Source organism: Camelus bactrianus, chromosome 35 (genome assembly GCF_048773025.1).
Source record: "Camelus bactrianus isolate YW-2024 breed Bactrian camel chromosome 35, ASM4877302v1, whole genome shotgun sequence".
In the NCBI taxonomy this organism is placed as follows: Eukaryota; Metazoa; Chordata; class Mammalia; order Artiodactyla; family Camelidae; genus Camelus; species Camelus bactrianus.
Genome location: NC_133573.1, coordinates 31348314 through 31365075, shown reverse-complemented (window position 1 = coordinate 31365075; position 16762 = coordinate 31348314). Strand labels below are relative to the sequence as shown.

At 49.5% G+C, this 16762-nt stretch overlaps 1 protein-coding gene across 10 annotated transcripts in view; it reads right to left on the bottom strand.

Annotated features, from left to right (window-relative positions):
- Positions 1–16762, bottom strand: part of DIP2C (disco interacting protein 2 homolog C) — a 274924-nt gene that overhangs the window by 246390 nt on the left and 11772 nt on the right. For 3 of the 10 annotated variants that reach the window (XM_074358497.1, XM_074358499.1, XM_074358503.1), the window contains exon 1: positions 861–1218. The exons of 2 other annotated variants lie outside the window; for them this stretch is intronic. In XM_074358497.1, the coding sequence (XP_074214598.1) occupies positions 861–945 (85 nt within the window). In that variant the 5' untranslated portion in view covers positions 946–1218. Of the gene's footprint in view, positions 1–860; positions 1219–16762 lie in introns of those variants that run through there. 5 more of the 10 variants (XM_074358492.1, XM_074358493.1, XM_074358496.1 and 2 more) reach the window with 5 other exon arrangements.

The following is a 16762-nucleotide window of genomic DNA, read 5'->3' as shown; positions in this document are numbered from 1 at the left end:
TACACACACACACACACACACACACACACACACACACACACACACACAAGTCACCACTAAACTGCTCCAAATAGAAATCCGAGAGCGCCGGCCCATCCCCACCCCCACAGCGTAAGCGTGGCCTTCCCAGGGTGAGCCAGGGGAATTCTCAATCCATATTAAACATTCAACATTTCGGAACTTTAGTGGCTATTTTTTTTAGGACGTAGCAAAACCCGATCTAAAACTTATGACAGTCGAGCACATGATTCCACCATTAAGAGCAAATAGGAAACCGTAGATAACACCCCATGAAATCCCTGTAGCAAATCTGTCACAAATCTAAGTACGAGCCGATGGGAACCAGCACAAGCCCGGCCTGAGGGAGGAGGCTCTCCGTTTTAGCAGCCTTCACGTCCCAGCCCACAGGAACAAAGGTAGCTCTATCCCCGTCCAGCCAGGACGGGCCTCGGACCCCGGCGATCAAGCCCTCAAGTCCAACGACAAGTTTCGCATTAGAACGAGGCCCGCGGCGCGTCAGGCCGCGCAACGCGGAACCGCCCCCGGCCCGGCCGCGGTGGGCAGCGCTCGGACGCGCACCAAGGACACGGCCCCGTCCGCCAGGCCGCGCGCAAGGCCGCCCCGGCCCGGCCGCCCCGTCCTGCGCCCCGGCTGCGCCCCAGGCCCGGCGGCCCCGTCCTGCGCGCCCGGCCCCGCGGCCGCGTCCGGCTCCCCAGGTCCCCGGCGCGGGGCCCACGGCCGACCACGCAGAGCCGCAGGGCGGGGGCCGCGCTCGCACCGGCGCCGGGACCCCCACCCGCCCGCCCGCCCGCGCCCCGGCCCCCGTGACAGCTAGGCCGGCCGAGCGCGGGGCCTGTTACCTTCCGACAGCTCCAGCTCCAGCTCGGCCAGCCGGGCCCGCACCTCCAGGGGCAGCGCCATGCCTTCCAGGCTGCGGTCCGCCATGCTCGCGACGCCCCCGCCCCAGCCGGCCTCCCTTTGTTCCAGGCCGCGGTCTCGCCGCTCCTCGCGCCCCGCGGACCCGCACCGAGCGGCGGCAGGCCGGGCGGCGGCGCAGCGCGCTCCTCCCCGGCGCCTCCTCCGCGCGACCCCGGCACCGCGGCCTCGCGCCCGCGCCCCCGTCCCCCCGGAGCGCGCCCGCCGCCGCTCCACCGGGCAGCTCCGCCGAGCGCGCGTGACGGCGAGGGGCGCGCACGGGGTGGGGGCGGGGGCGCGATGGGGACGCGCACCGGGAACCTGGGCGCGCAGCAGCCACGGAGGGCGGGCCGGCGCAGCGCGCGCTCCCGGGGCACGGGGGGCGCGCACCGGCCCCGCGGGGCCTCCCCGCCCAGCCCAGCCCTCGGCTTCCCGGGGCCTAAGGCAGAAAAATACCTGCTAGAGCCCGGGTCTAAGTCTTCTGGGTCTTCGAGGGCTGATTTTTGTCCTTTTTGAATAAATACGCGTGGGGGTGGGGAGTGTAAAAGACAGCGTGGGCCATGGGAAGAGGACTAGGTTTGGAAGTTCCAAATTCTGAATCTGCAGCCTGCTAGTCGGTGCCCTGAGGCTGTAATCAGTGCCTCTGCCTCGGCTCACTTTCCCACCCTTGAAGGAGAGAGGAGACACGGGTCACCTATCTGCACATTCCCAGTCAGCCCAAGCGCCCACGCGCAATCACCCAGCCCCAGGCCCTGTGTGCTCTGCAGGTCTTCCTTCGCCCTCGCGGACATGGCCCTGTGGCTCCGCCTGCGCCCTCTTCTCTTCTGCAACAGTGTCACCTCTGCGGGGGTCGCCAAACCTGGGCCTCTAGTCCTGACAGTTTGGAGGGGGCTATCTCACACCTGCAACTGTCCAACTGAATAACCTCACCCAGATGCCCCCACCCCATGCCCTGAATTCCACAAACCCCGAATTAAGTCAGCTCCTTCTCCTGGCTTCCAACGACTTGCACCATTTTCTTAATAGTCCAGGCTGGAAAGAGCCCTGGGCGACTTCTCTGTCTGCCTGGGTCTCACACACCCTCTGCTTCCCTAACTCCTCAAGGCCCTGCACAGTCTTGGTCATCTCACTTACTTTCATTCAGGAACCACTCTTCCCAGTTCAGCGACTGCTGCAGACCTGGGGCATTCTGATGACCTCCTGGTTGCTTCCCTGCCACCATCTACTCGACCCTGTGGCGGGAGTGGCCCAGGTTGGCTCCCCAGAACACAGTGGCATTTATTCCCTTTTCAAAAATAGGCAATATAATACTTACTGCATGGTCCACTGAATACAAGTCCAGCTTCTTAGCCTGGTACTCCAGACCCTCCACCACCTGGCTCTAACCCGCAGTCCCACCCCGTGCCCCACAGGCTCCTGTTCCTGAAGACCTGGTGTGCCTTCATCCCACAGTGCCCGCCCCACTTCTCTGCCGACAATCATCCCTAATATCAACTCCGGAGAAACCGCTCCTCCTCCCTGTCTGTGCTCGCACTACTGGCTGCACTAACCTACTTGGCTGCTGTCTATCTTTCTCATTAGCATGGGGTCAAAGACCACGTCGTCTTTTTCTTTGTACTTCCGGGCGACCCCAGAGCTGTAGGCATTTCTCATACAGACCTCGTGATCTCATGTGGATCAATGACGAACCTGAAATGGCGAACCCCAAACTCCTGTGCTTTGTGTTCTCAGGTGTAAATCTCTTAGACTCCGGGGTCACACCTATGTGGCCCCACCATGGACCCCCTTCCCACCATACACAGACCACTGAGGTAGAGAGCCCTTGAGGGCAACTGGTCCAGCCCCTTCATGCTACAGGTGAAGGCCTTGGAGAAATAAAATGCCACATAACCAGGGTTCACATTCCAGTCCCCAGAGCAAAGCTCCAGGCTCACTTTATTACTGCCTTTCCCACACAACAAGTGTATCAAGTCAGCCTAGGGCCAGACAGTGTAAGAGTAAAAGCACAAATTCCCTTTTAACTCGTAGGCGGGACTTGACCGCTGTGTCTGACGCTGTAACTGAGGCTGGTTCCAAAGAAGACCACCATTTTGCATTAGATACCTCGATAGTTACTCACATTTTGAGCTGGGGTGAATTCATTTCAGTCCTGTATAAGGACTAAGCACACAGGGAGAGGGCTCCTGGCATCACCAGTGGCCTGAGAGACAGCTTTATCTGAAAATCCTGCCAAGTCCTTGAAACACATCAGGTCCAAAATCAAACTCCGCTTGCCTGCCGGTCCCCACTGTGGTCATTGCTCTGGAGTAGACACCCTTTCTCCTGGTTTCCCTACTTTGAGTCATGCCTGTGGTCCAGCTTCAGCAACATCCACCTCCAGCATTTCCCTCACACCTCCCTCCTTCCCTGCAGTCCCACTGACTCAGGCCTCTGAGCCCCCCACCCTGTTCCTTTCCTTCTAGTCTTTCCCACCGTGGCCGCCAGCCACTCAGGCTGGGTTACAGCCCCCTTGCTCTGCAACCTGCAGTGATTCTCTGCCTACAAACCAATGAGCTCCTTGACTTGACATCAAAGGCTTCACAGGCACAAAGCTTCCTTCCCTACTTGCTATCCCACAGCTCCGGGTCATAAGGTGGGGAATGTTCACTTGTCTGTGGGGAGCCTCCCCCTTCCTATGTCTCTTTGCTGACATGTACCCCTCCCGACTCGTGGTCACATGTGGGATCAACCGTTCAAGTCCGGGTTCAAATGCTCCTTCTTCCATGAAGCCTTCCTTCTTAATCTGCTGGTTAGACAGACCCCCCCCCCCGACCTCTGGAATGACACCCTTCTTTTCCCGCCTGTTCTTCCTGGGGCCGTAGTTCACATGTGCCTCTCACTGGGCAGCTCCTTTACCTGTGGCTCTCCCGCTGTGCTGACTGACACAGAAACAGCGTTTTGTCTCTCAAAGTGCAGCCCAGCTCCCATCCTGGCTCCCAGAGAGAAAGGCTCCCAGCCAGCCCCCTGGCCTGCGCGGAGGTGGCCAGCCAGAGGCCGGTGGCCTGGAGGGACACCCACACAGGACACAGAGCTGGCTCTGCTCCTCCACAGTTTCACCCAGATGAGTCCTGAGGACAGTGTCTTGAGTTCCATGGAGGGGCAGCTGCCTGACGATAATGAATTAATTAATCACTGCGCCGGCCAGCACCTGAGCGCCTCTGCACTCTCGTGCTTGACCGTCTGGTGTGGGTAATTTGTCACCACTATTTGCCTACCTACAGCACCGCACCTCTATTTTTTTTCTGTTTCACCAAATCCCAAGTCAATTCTGAACGAAAACCTGATGACACACATGTGACTGGGCTCCAGACATCAGAAAATCTGGTTGGGGTAGAAGAAAGCGGTAAAGAAAGGTTCTAAATCAGGTGTGCTGATGGTGTCGGCGCAGTGGGTGGGCTGGCTCATTAATGAGGAAGCTCCCGGGAAGGAAGCAGGGGCTGCCGGGGGACCGCGCCCTGCAGAAGCCCTCTCAGGTCGCACCTGCACGCCCCGAGTCTCCTTGCTGATACGAGTTGATCATCTCCCTCCTTACCAGATTCTGCAGAATTTGTTCATGCTGTACTCTCTCCAATGAACCCCAACTCTGTGAGATTCCTACCTTTTCCAAAGTGGCTAGGAAGAGCTAGTTGTAAAATACAGCTCTCGGGTCCTCCACATGCTGACATCGTGACCCCACGGCCGTGCTATGACAGGACCTTTGTAAGCTGACACTTCCCTGCAGCACCATGGCTGACAATTAATGTTTTTGGTTATGTTGCATGTTGGTCTTACCATATTACTGGAAATCCAGCTTGGGTGGAGCAATAGAGAAACAACAGAAGTGAACAATCTGACATGAGAAGTTTGGCTTTAATTAATTAGTATTAAGAAAGCAGCTTAAACCCTTGAATGAAGCCAGTCTTTGCATGCAAGAGGTCATTAACACTTTCGTGACTTTTCCCCACATCATTATAGAGTTAATTAAATAATGCAAATGTGGCTGAATTTGGTGAACCACATGTACATTCGCATTCATGTGCATGGTCATTACCTTCCTCTGGAAATAAGAGCTGTCCAACCTATTCACCCAAGAGCAAGTGTACCCACAAAACAGAAGAAGCAGGAAGCAACCCTACAGAAGTGCTGAGAACTTAACAGTGAGTCAGAGACATCTTGATGGAAAAGTAAGTGTATGAAATTTATCCTGGACAAACAATAGCCTGAGTGTCTCTTTGTCCGTATTATTACAGATCAATTTGCAATTACCAATAATGTAATTACTTTTGATCATTCTAGCAAATTTTTAATCATGCGTGCTAACAGTGATATGGATAGCACAAAACACACTATCCAAAAATTAATACTGTTTCGTCTTAAATTGCATCATATTTTTATAGCACATTTCCTTTGCAATTATGACTGACTACTGACTAGCTTAATGAAGCTAATGTTAAAATTAATTGTCACTCCCAGAACATGTATCAATTAATGGCTGAGAGAAATGACACATAGACTTCTTTTCCCAAAGATTGTTCAAAGTGTTCTAAGATATAAGACTTTAATGGATGTTTAAAGCATAAGCATTTGAAGTAGAAGAAAAGGGAGTGAGTGGTTGAGGACTGAAGTTTTGCCATCACAAATCCACACTGTGGAACAGCATCAAAAAAGAAAGTCATAAAACTGACCTCATGCCTTCAAAATGGAAACACAGAGAGAGAGAGAGAGTCAGGCACATTCCTAAGGTGCCTCTGCTGCCAGGAGGCGCCCCACCGCAAAGTCCATAAAATTCATTTGTGTGAAATGCAGAACCTTATTCCTGGGAAGGTAATTAGAAGCAGTGCTGTCAGTCCACGCGAGCTTACAGACACTGAGTGTATGTACATAAAAATAAAGATGGAGAGGCTGACGCTGTCCCCCATGGACCACACGCTGGTCTGAGCATCCCAACGACCCCAGGCCTTGGATTCCCAGCCAGCACCCTTCCCCAAATCAGAGGAGAAGCTCGCTGCTTTGAGGGTGAGACTGGGCGGGCCAGGAGAGCCTGGGCAACCACAGAGCAGCCAGAGCCGGGCTGACTCGGTCGGGGCTGGTGCTTCAGGTCCTGACCGTGATCCCAGGCTTGTAAACGGACGACGTGATCAGGCGGGTTCCCAGGGAGCAGAGCTGAGACGAGGGTCCAGTGGCACGTGCTTTACTGAAGATGTGCTCTTAAAAGGTAGAACCTGTCAGGGGTGAGCACATCGGGGCAGGAGGGAAAGGGCGGGCCTCAGCAGCCTGGTCCATATGTCGGTGGGTGCTTGGCTCTCCGGCAGGAGCGCACAGAACCGATGGCCGCCTTGGTACCACTGCGCCTCCACTATCAATTTGTCCCTCCAGGGAAGTGAGAGGCAGTGATCCATTAGCACCAATACCCCCAGCAGCCAAGGGATGGCACACCCAGCCTGTACAGGGCTCGGGCGGCACCATGTCCCTGCCTGCATGTCCATGGGGCAGACACTTGGGTCACCCACCATGAAGCTGGTCTGTGCAGACAGGTCATGTAAAGTCAGGAACCTGCAAAGTCTCAGGTGGGAAAATTGGGCTTAGGCGATTGAGGGTTTTGGATTTATTTTGTGTTAATATTTGGATAATTTTGTATGTTAATATTCCCTGGGGTTTTCTATTTTTATTTCTAATAAGCCGAAGAATTATTCAAAATGACTTCATTGATTTCGCACGGGCTCAGAGTTTCAGATGATGCCAGTGATTCACGTAAAGCTTTACAATGTGGTTGGTGTGAAGCTTGGTGCTGGGCCACGTAGATTTGACTCATCCTTCCAGGGGCAAGTCCTGTGGCACACGGCCCAAGTCAGAGGCACCGATGGAGACCGTCTCTGCGAAGCCTAGAAGGTATCCCATGTTGTCCAAAGACAGACTCATGGGAGACTTGCCCGTCTGTACCGCGAGTGTCTCGGCCTCCAGAACACAAAGCAGGCCCCTCTCCGGCCCTTCTCTGGCCTCTCTCTGGCCCTCTGGGGCAGCTGCAGACCTGGTGCCCTGTCTTCCCTTCCCAGAGGCTGTGCAGCTGGCATTTCCCTCCTCGTTAGACCTCAGGTGTTGGCGTGGGGAGACCCCGGGCCAGGGCGGGACTGGAGCATCCTGCTCTCTCCGCAGGCTCCCAGGAGATGGATCTGCTCCTGTGCTCTCAGCCCCCACCCTGGCCCAGAGCCCCCAGTTCTAGATGCAAGAATAGGAAAACCTCACCACTGCCCCCCTCATGTAGCAGCCCCGTCCAGGCCAGGGCCTCCTGAGGGTCTGGCCTGAGGTGGGAAAACCATGACCGTGCACACAGTTCACAAAGTTCTAGACTCACCATCGGCAGCAGTCACCTCCAAACACCCATGCTTCCTGGGCAGAACCGGGGGGCTTTGTCCCCACCTGACTGCCCCAGACCTCTGGTTCCTCCCAGCACCCTCTCCATCCCAAGCAGGCATCCCCACCGAAGGCTTCACAAAGTCCCTCAGTGGTTTCAGACCTCAGGAAGAAGAAGATACACATGCAAATCACTGCAGAACAAAGAAGAATTTAGTAAGTGCCACGTGGGCAATGGGTTTCTGAAGAAGATAATTTGGGAAGTTTCACTAAATCTTCGAGTGTGGCTTTGATCCCTACCTCATGGAAGCTGTGTGCCCCGGGGACCCTGCTCCCTCCCTCAGATGTACTGCCATCCTTCCTCTCTGACCCCGATGCCCACAAAACCAAGTGAGCCAGAAAAGGAAGATAATGAAAGACGGAGGATACAAAGAAGGGGTGGAGGATGTGGCCAGCAAGGGACGGAGGTGAACATACAGACCAGTTAATTTTTCAAGGAAAATGCATCCGAGGAAAAAGAAGGGTTAAAACAGAAAAGAGGTTTCATGGAACAAAACACAACAGAGGCAGACAAAAAACTCATGATTTTCCAGATATGATAAACCAGATAAAAGTTTTTAAAACAGGGAAGCAAAATGCTACGCTGAGCTGCTGCCTTGGAAGGCGGATGCATGTCAGACCCTCAGGGCTGCTGCCACGACGTGGCACAAACTCACGGGCTTGGGTGGGAGAAGGTGCTGTCTCGCCATCTGGAGGCTGAAGTCTGAGCCCAGGGTGTGTGCTGGGGAAGAAGCCCCCACCACGGCCTCTTCCTGGCACCTGGCGGCTCTCAGCCTGTCCTGCGGTCTCTGACTCTGTGGTCACCTTGCATCTCTACATCATCTCCTGTCTGCCTCCAACCTCCGTGCTTTAGGACACCAGCCATTGGACCAGGGCCACTTGGGTGACTCTGCAAAGACCCCATTTCCATAGGAACTTCCTCTTTCTGAGGTATGGGGCTGGGACGTCAACGTACGTTCTTTTGGGGGCCACAGTTCAACTGAACATGACAGCTGTTGTCATGGGAGAGAACAGGTCTAGATAAAAACTTTACCTCTCGAACTCCAGAGAACTACAAAGAGCTAAGCTAAGGGAAAATTATGAAATAAACAAACCAGAATCACGAAGTGAAATTGAAGCAGTGAAAGAAATCATTAGGAACAGGTATATATATATATATATATATATATATATATATATATATATGCAACTTAAAAATATTTTGAATAACAAAAAATACTAAACTAAAACAAGAGCAACGAAAGATGATTGTGAAGAGATTAGTTTTATTTCTAGCACATGAGAAATGGACAGCACTCAACAACTGTCGTCAGATGACTAGTAAACTTCTTTGTTATCTAAGTGTTCCATTTTATATCAGCATATTTTAAATCACCTGCTCTGATACAGCCTCTGATTCTACAATATTTTAGGGGACCAGACATTCGCTTTTATTATAACAACACTGTTACTGGTGAATGTGTCTCACTTACATCTGCAGACCTTGGGCATCCCAGAACTGGGCCATACAAGTGCCCTAGTGCAGGCAGCGTGGGGCTGGGGAGGCAGAGTGCCCCCTGGTGAGCAGCGTGAGATGTGTGTTCTCTCCACACAGCACCCACCTGACCCCAAGAGGAACAGAAGCAGCGTCTGGGCCCTGCTGTGTCTTCTTCATTCTCACTAGTCAGACAGGACACTTCACTATCTCTAGGGCAGAACATGTGCACAGGCATGTGCGCCTGTGTGCGTCTGAGTTTGTCAACACAGAAAGCCTAGGAATGTCCCACTAACAGAGTCCCAACCACATGGAGGAAACATGAGGTGTGGGGAGAAGTCTTCCTGCAAAAAGTTAATAATGGAATTTATTAACAAAAAGTTAATAATGGAGTTGACAGATTAATTGATGTGATTGATATTGCATAAAATTTTATGAGAGACTGTTGTAAAAAATGGGAAAAATTACCAATGGTTCCCCAGAAAGCTAATCTAATAGAAAAACATTAGGCAGTTAATTTTAGGAAAAACAAAAAGAAAGGCTCTGGGTTCGGAGCACACCATAATGCTCAACTGTGAACAGTACTTGCTGGTGATGGAGCGTTAGTGCAGCTGGATTTCAGTCTGCCGTTCTGCAGTTTGTTTTCTGTCTTTTGTTTCTCTGTTCCTCCTTTCCTGACTTCTTTTGGATGAATCAAATGTTTCCTTAGTATCCATGTTAACTCCTTCACAGACATTTCTCTGTGCATCTTTGCATTGTTCTGGTATTATTGTCATACATGTATATTACAAATACATATACTACAAATGCCGTAAAGCAATGGGATAATATTTTCTTTGCCAGTCATGTGTCTTCTTAAAAATTAGGAGAAGAAAATAAAAAGATGTGTAGTCTTTTGTGTTTATCAGTTTTGATGCAATTTGTTTATTCTTGCAGATCGGAATTTCTATCTAGAGTCATGAAGAACTTCCTTTGGAAATCCTGTAGTGCAATTGTGCTGGCAATGAAATCTCTTCACTGCGTTTTCAATTTTGAATGGTGTTTGAGAATTCGCTGGAGTTAGAATCTTGGGTTGATAGGTTTTTTTTTTTTTTCTTTTGTCATTTTGCAGTCTTGTTCCATTGTCTTCTGGCCTCCATTGTTTCTGATAAGAAATCAACTGTAATTCATACTGTCACTCACTCATACAGAATTGTCTTTCTCCTCTGGCTGCCTTCAAGATCTTCTCTTTATCTTTGGTTCCAACACTGTGACCGTGACGTGCCTGGTGTTGTTCTCTTATATTTATCCTGCCTGGGAGTTTACTGAGCTTTTTTGATCTGTAAGTTTTTGTACTTTCTACAAAATTTGGGTAATTTTTGTCTGTTCTTCCCACATATCTTTCCTGCTCATCCTTGCTGTTCTGTTTTGGATTCCTCTACACGTACGTTACACTGATCGATATTGTCCTACAGGTCAATGTGACTCTGCCCATGTGTTTTTTTTTTTTTTCAATATTTCTTCTTTCTGTTTTTCAGATTGAATGGCTCATTGATACTTCCTTCTAACACCTGCCATCTGTTCTTAAGCTTATCCTATTAATTTCTCATTTCATATATTACACTGTATTTTGAATCTTCAATTCCAGAAACATGGCCTGTTTCTACATTTGTGCAGGTTTTTGATAATGTCTTTCAGTAAAGTTGTATAATTTTCCTCCTAAAAGTCTTTCATGTCATTCTTTTATATTTATCCTCATTACTATTTTTGGATGCTTTGCAAGTGGTATATCTTAAAATTACATTTTCTACCTGTTGCCCTTATATAGAATTACAACTGAGTTTTTATACTGATTTCATCTTTGTTAACCTTTTATAAACTTTCTTATTAGTTCTAGTATTTTACCTATAAAAATGTTTTATTTAATATTTATACAATCATTTTATTTGAAAACAATAATAGTTTGGTTTCTTCTTTTCCAAAATTAATAGTGTTGATTTTTTTTTTATCTTATTTTAACAGCCAGGACCTCCTATTCAGTACTGAGCCACAGTGCTGGTAGTGGTGTATGAGGTGTCTTTTCTTGTTCATCATCTCAAAGGGATATTTTTCAAACCTTTTAAAACGTATTTGTTAAATATGGTGTTTATTGTAAATTCTTGTACTCTCTCTTTATCTGATTAAGAAAGCCCTAGTTTACTCAGTTTTTAAGCTAATGCTGAATTTTATCTTGCGTCTACTGGGATGGTTATGTAATTTTTCCTGTATTAACCTGCTAATATGGAAAATAATTAACTGATTTGTTAAATGCTAAATCAACCTTGCTTTCCTTGCACAAATCTGACTTAGCCAAAAACGTGTTATGCTTTAACTGTATTGCTGAATTAGTTTTACTATGTCATTAAAACTCATCAATTTTTCCCCCCAAATAACCTGAAGTTGAGTGACAATTTCCCGTCTTTTCTCAGACAGAGGCTGATGAAAGTTCTTAACCTCTCCAGGGCTGGTGGGGGACCCAGGGCAGCTGCAGGTAACCAGCTACTTCTTGGGAGCTGGAGCAGTGGAGGGCAGGCCCCTGCACCCCCGTGTTCTCCCAGCCTGGTCAGTGGGTTTCTAACATCTAAGTCAGTGTCTTTGACAGCCAGTCAGAGTCCATAGTGACGGCACCAGTTTACACTCCCACCGGCAGTGTAGGAGGGCTCCCTTCTCTCCACATTCTCTCCAGCATTCGTTACTTGCAGACTTCTTGATGATGGCCATTCTTACTGGTGTGAGGTGATACCTCATGGTAGTTTTGATTTGCATTTCTCTAATAATTAGCAATGTTGAGCATCTTTTCATGTGCTTGTTGGCCATCTGCCTGTCTTCTTTGGAGAAATGTCTTTTTAGGTCTTCTGCCCATTTTTTGATTGGGTTGTTTGTTTTTTTATATTGAGCTGTATGAGCTGTTTGTATTTTTGGAAATTAATCCTTTGTCAGTCACATCATTTGCAAATGTTTTCTCCCATTTCATAGGTTGTCTTTTCATTTCGTTTATAGTTTCTTTTGCTGCACAAAAGCTTTTACGTTTAATCAGGTTGCATTTGTTTATTTTTGCTTTTGTTTCCATTACTCTAGACAGATCCAAAAAAGTGTTGCTGTGATTTAAGTCAAAGAGTGTCTGGCTACGTTTTCTTCTAGCAGTTTTAGACTATCTGATCTTGCATTTGGGTCTTTAATATATTTTTAGTTTATTTTCATACATGGTGTCAGAGAATGTTCTAACTTTGTCTGTGACATGTAGCTGTCCAGTTTCCCAGAACCACTTATTGAAGAGACTGTCTTTTCTCCATCGTACATACTTGTCTCCTTTGTCATAGCTGGAGACCTAACCTAACTACTTTAGTTTGCTGTTTCTGGAAACCAGAAACCACCATTTAACTTCAAAGTATTTTTATTCATTACATTTATTAGATAAAACTAAAGTGAAAGAAAGACATGAACAGATGTCAAAAACATGGGGACTGCAGAAAAATCCTGTACGAGGTGGACATGGAGCAGAGAATGACTCTATCGAGAGTGTGAAGTGAGGTGTCACAAAGAAGATATTCCAGCTGAATCTTGAACAGTTAGAAGAAAAGTCCAGACAAAAACAAAAGATGTGGGCACAGCAGGACATGGAAGTGGCAAGTGAAGAAGCCAGAGGATGTCAGGGCTCTGCACTCTGTTCAGGGAGGTGTCATGGTGGCTGTCACCACGCAGCCACCAGCCGAGGGCGAGGTGCCAGCGCTGCAGCCCTGGTGCCTGTCCAGCTTCACTCCCGCTCTGTCCTCCTGAGGTCACTCCTCCCCACCTCTGCCCTGCCCACCACTGATGGAGGACCCGGCTTCCACAGCAGTCCTGAACCTCCGTGATTTTCACTCACTCCCTGGCTCTTTCTGGTCCTGAGTCCTTAGTTGGTTTCCAAACTAAATTTAAAGCCCTGGTTCCAACCAGTCTGCATCACTGTGACCCCTCCTGTGACTACCGATGGTGCTAACCACCAAGATCCAGAAGAAACTAGGAAAAGTGGGTTTCTGAGACATGATACTTTAAATCTGAAGCATGAAGAGTTTGAGAAACCAAACATTTCAGCAGGTTGTGGAGATACAAATCCAGCATTAGATGCTGGCCCTTAGAAGTAGAGATAAAAGCTAAAGAGTAATTAGCATCTAAGTGGTAACTGAAGCCTCGGGGAAGGATGGGTTACTCTGCTGGTTCCTGCAGAGACAGCAGACCAGTGATCCAGGAGTGAATCTGGAGGGAACACTTAACAGCTGGTGAGCAGAGGGAGAATGAAGATCACACGGCCAACAGCACGGAGCGTCAAGTTGTCACTTCAGTTTGCTCTGGATTACGGACTGTGGGGGTTAATACAGTTTCTTACATGCCTAACTTATTACCAGGATGATATCTTGGGCTCTGCAAGAATCCAGTTCAACAGCTATTAAAATACATTCTTCTCTTTGAATAAACACCATTAGAAAAGTGAAAAGGATTGTTTCATAGGTCTCCAGATCCTAGCTGGCTTTTTCTTATTGCTCTATTTTTAAATAGTTGGTGGAATTAGGATATAGCAGTTTAGATGCACAGCCACTGAATTGCATTTTGCCAAATTTCTGAAGCTGTGGAGCATCTTCATGCCGAACGTGGAAACGGGAACACCATACGGGCAGAGATTCCAGCTGGAAGGACCCTAGAGTCTTTCTAAGCCAACAAACCAATGACATTTTAAAGAAACAGAAGAACGTCAGGTCAGGTGACACGCCTCTCAGGCAGTCTGCAGCGAAACGGCAGAGCATCCCATGCAGCTCGGCCCCTCCACCCAGGCCGCTGTCTCGGAGCAGCTGGGAAGCTCATCAGGTTTGTTGAGAAAACTCAGGCCACTCCGTTTCTCTGTCCGATCCCCATGCCCACCCCCGGAGCCCAGAGGAGGCACATGTGGCCCAGCGGCGGCTTAGCAACACCTCAGGGACCAACCGCCGCCTCCCTGCTTGCTGAGGCCCCCAGGGGAGCAGAGCAGGGGAGACAGTCCACAGGTGCTCTCCTTACCTCCTCTGAACTAAACGCTCGATAATTCGGCCCCCGACTTTAACACTGGAACATAACGTCCTTGCTCTCTTTCAGTGTTATCACGGTGACGTTCGCAGGGGTATACTGACGACTGTGTGTGCAGTGCAACCTGTCATGGTGAATCCGGCCCCTGTGACCGCCACTGGAGCAGGAGGGAGAAGGTTCCCACATGCCCCCTTCCCGCACCCCCCACCCTGGTGTATCTGACTCGCTTCAGTGATCGCGTCTTGCTTTTCCTTAGAGTTTTACGACACGTGTGTGCCTCCCAGATCACGTGCAGTTTAGTGTTGTCTGCCTTTGAATTTTATGTAAATTGAATCACACTGTATGTATGTTTTTGGGACTTGGTTTCTCTCCTCGATATGGTGTTTGTATGATTCACCCGTGTTGTTATCTGTATCTAGCATTCATTTATTTTCATGGCAGAATAGAATCACACCGAGTAGATAATCTTCAGTTCATTTTTCCATCCTGCTAGGGTGGGACCCTGCGGGGTGAGCTCCCTTCCCCCGGAGAGGACAGCTACAACCTGATGCACCACAAGAGCAAGAAGCAGCTTCCTGAAGGGACCAGAGGGAGGCCAGAGGGAGGAGGGGATGGGGAGCTACGTGATCAGCGCCTCTTCCCAGCGCTTTCAGCCTGGGACACGGTGTGCTCTGCACAGCAAGTGCAGTGAAACGTGTGGAGAGCATCCCCAGGGAATAACTTGGAGTCTTTTTGGCATGAGGACCAGAGACATGAAGCTGAGATGCGGTCTGGATGCTGAAGAGAGTGGTGAAACCCCACGTGAGAGAGAGACAGACCACGGGTCCCACATGCTGCCCCCCTCGTGACGGACTGCCCACCGACCACACGCGCAACAGCTGAAGTCCCCTGAAGACAAGAGATCTGAATGGACTGAGACTGTCTGCACTCCGTCCCAGCCAAGAAAACATTTACCACTCAAAGGAAACACCACCAAGGAGAGAAACAGAGAACTCTGACTGGGAGAGGCTACCTTCCACCCGACCAGGATACAATCCCAAACCACTCAGCACGTGAAGAGCCAGGGAAATAGGGCACATTCTTAAGGGGAAAGAAATCCATTGTCTGACTCCAAGTTCCATTCCAGATGTTGAAATTTACATTTCAGTCTTCTGCTTCTCTATTAATTTTTGTGTATGTTGTTCGTAAGGGGTCTGATTTCTTTCCTCCCTTCCTTCCTCCTCCACTTCCTTTCTCCTCCTCCTCCACTGTTTGGTTACTCAACTGTCCCAATCCCATTTATGGAGAAATCCTGTCCCTGCCCACCGAGCTGGGCGCAGCCTCTCCCAAGCTTTACCCGCCATGCGTCCGGGACACAGGAATCCATTTCCAGGTTTTCTGTCCTGACACACTGTGGTGACTCAGCGGCAGGGGTGATGTTGACACAGCAATCTTCCTGCCTCATTCAAGGGGGTCCCAGCCTCTTGGGTGCTTCGCAGTCCCACCCATATCCTAGAGGAAGCTTATCAAGCTACACTAAAGAATAAAGTGAACAGAAACCTGATGGAAGAGTGACTGAGGCTACTTGGAAACACGCATCAAAGAGGGAGACTCTGGACTATGGTGTTGTGTCCACCAGCTCACGGGCATTCTTACTTCGCCATTTCTTTTGACTCTTATAACGTCTCACGGTAAAGTTTAGTCGTTCTCCCTGTAAAGTTCTACTGTTAGACTTCTGAGTGACGTGTCTGGTGCTACTCTAATGGTATATTTTACAAGTGTTCATTTTTTGCTTCTTTCTTGACTATAGAAATACAATGCAACACAATATGCAACGTGTAGTATATTCAACAAGGCAAATCGCACTCACTAGTTCTAGTGACTTGTCCACAGGTTGCTCTGGCTTTTCTACGTGCACAGTCACCTGTGAATAACCATAACTTAATTTCACATTCTTCATGATGTTTGTTTCTTCCAGTACTTACTGCCCTGGCTGAGACTCCCAGCAGAGGCAGTGGGTGGAGGGGGTGTTGCCCGTCCTCTGTTCACTGTCCGGCAAACTCTCTGCATCTCACCACGGAGTACGGTGCTCGCCGCAAGCCTTCCAGGGCTCCTTTATCAGATAAGGGAGTCCCTGTCTGTTCTTAGTTTGCTAATAAGTGTGCGTTCTTAAAAATTACAAATGCAGGGTGAACTCCACCAAACGCTTTTCGTGAGCCTCCGGAGGTGGTTGTACTGTTTTCCTCATTGAATTGTCAACACAGTAAATTTATTGACTGATTTTCTGCTGATAATCTACTTCTAAAACACGCCCACCTTGATGATGAGGCGTTTTCTCTTCATTCACTGAGTCCAGTTTGCTAACATTTTGGGGTAGGAGTTCTGTATCCACGGTCATCATGGAATCTTCCTTTCTGGTTACATCCTTGTCTGGTTTCCGTATCAAGTTTGTGCCAGTCTCATACAACCAGCCAGGGCGTGTTTCTTCCTTTCCTGTTTTCTGAGATCATTTGTGTGAGACCAGCGTTAATCCTGAAAGGCTTCCGAGACCTCAGCAGGCCCAGTGCCCCTCAGAGCAAGTCGTCAGCCGACTCCGGGGGACAGCCTGTCTCCCTGCCTCCTCTGCTTGGTGCGCAGCCATGGTGCTCTCCTGGGAGCCTGCAGGGGTTCAGCAGGCAAGGGGCTCATCTTGACGTGGGCATGTCCCCCACAAGGCTGACCTCACCGCTCCGGGACGGTCGGCTGTGTTGCCCTGCCTCCCCCGAACCTTCCCGTTTTCCGCCAGTAACTGACCCCAGAGGTCCTGCTGCCACAGATTCTTGGTGCTTTTGTGGCACATTCTTCCCCCAAATGCAGTCTTTTCATTCCATTTCCATTCAGCAGGAACATTCAGCCCAAGGACATCGTCAG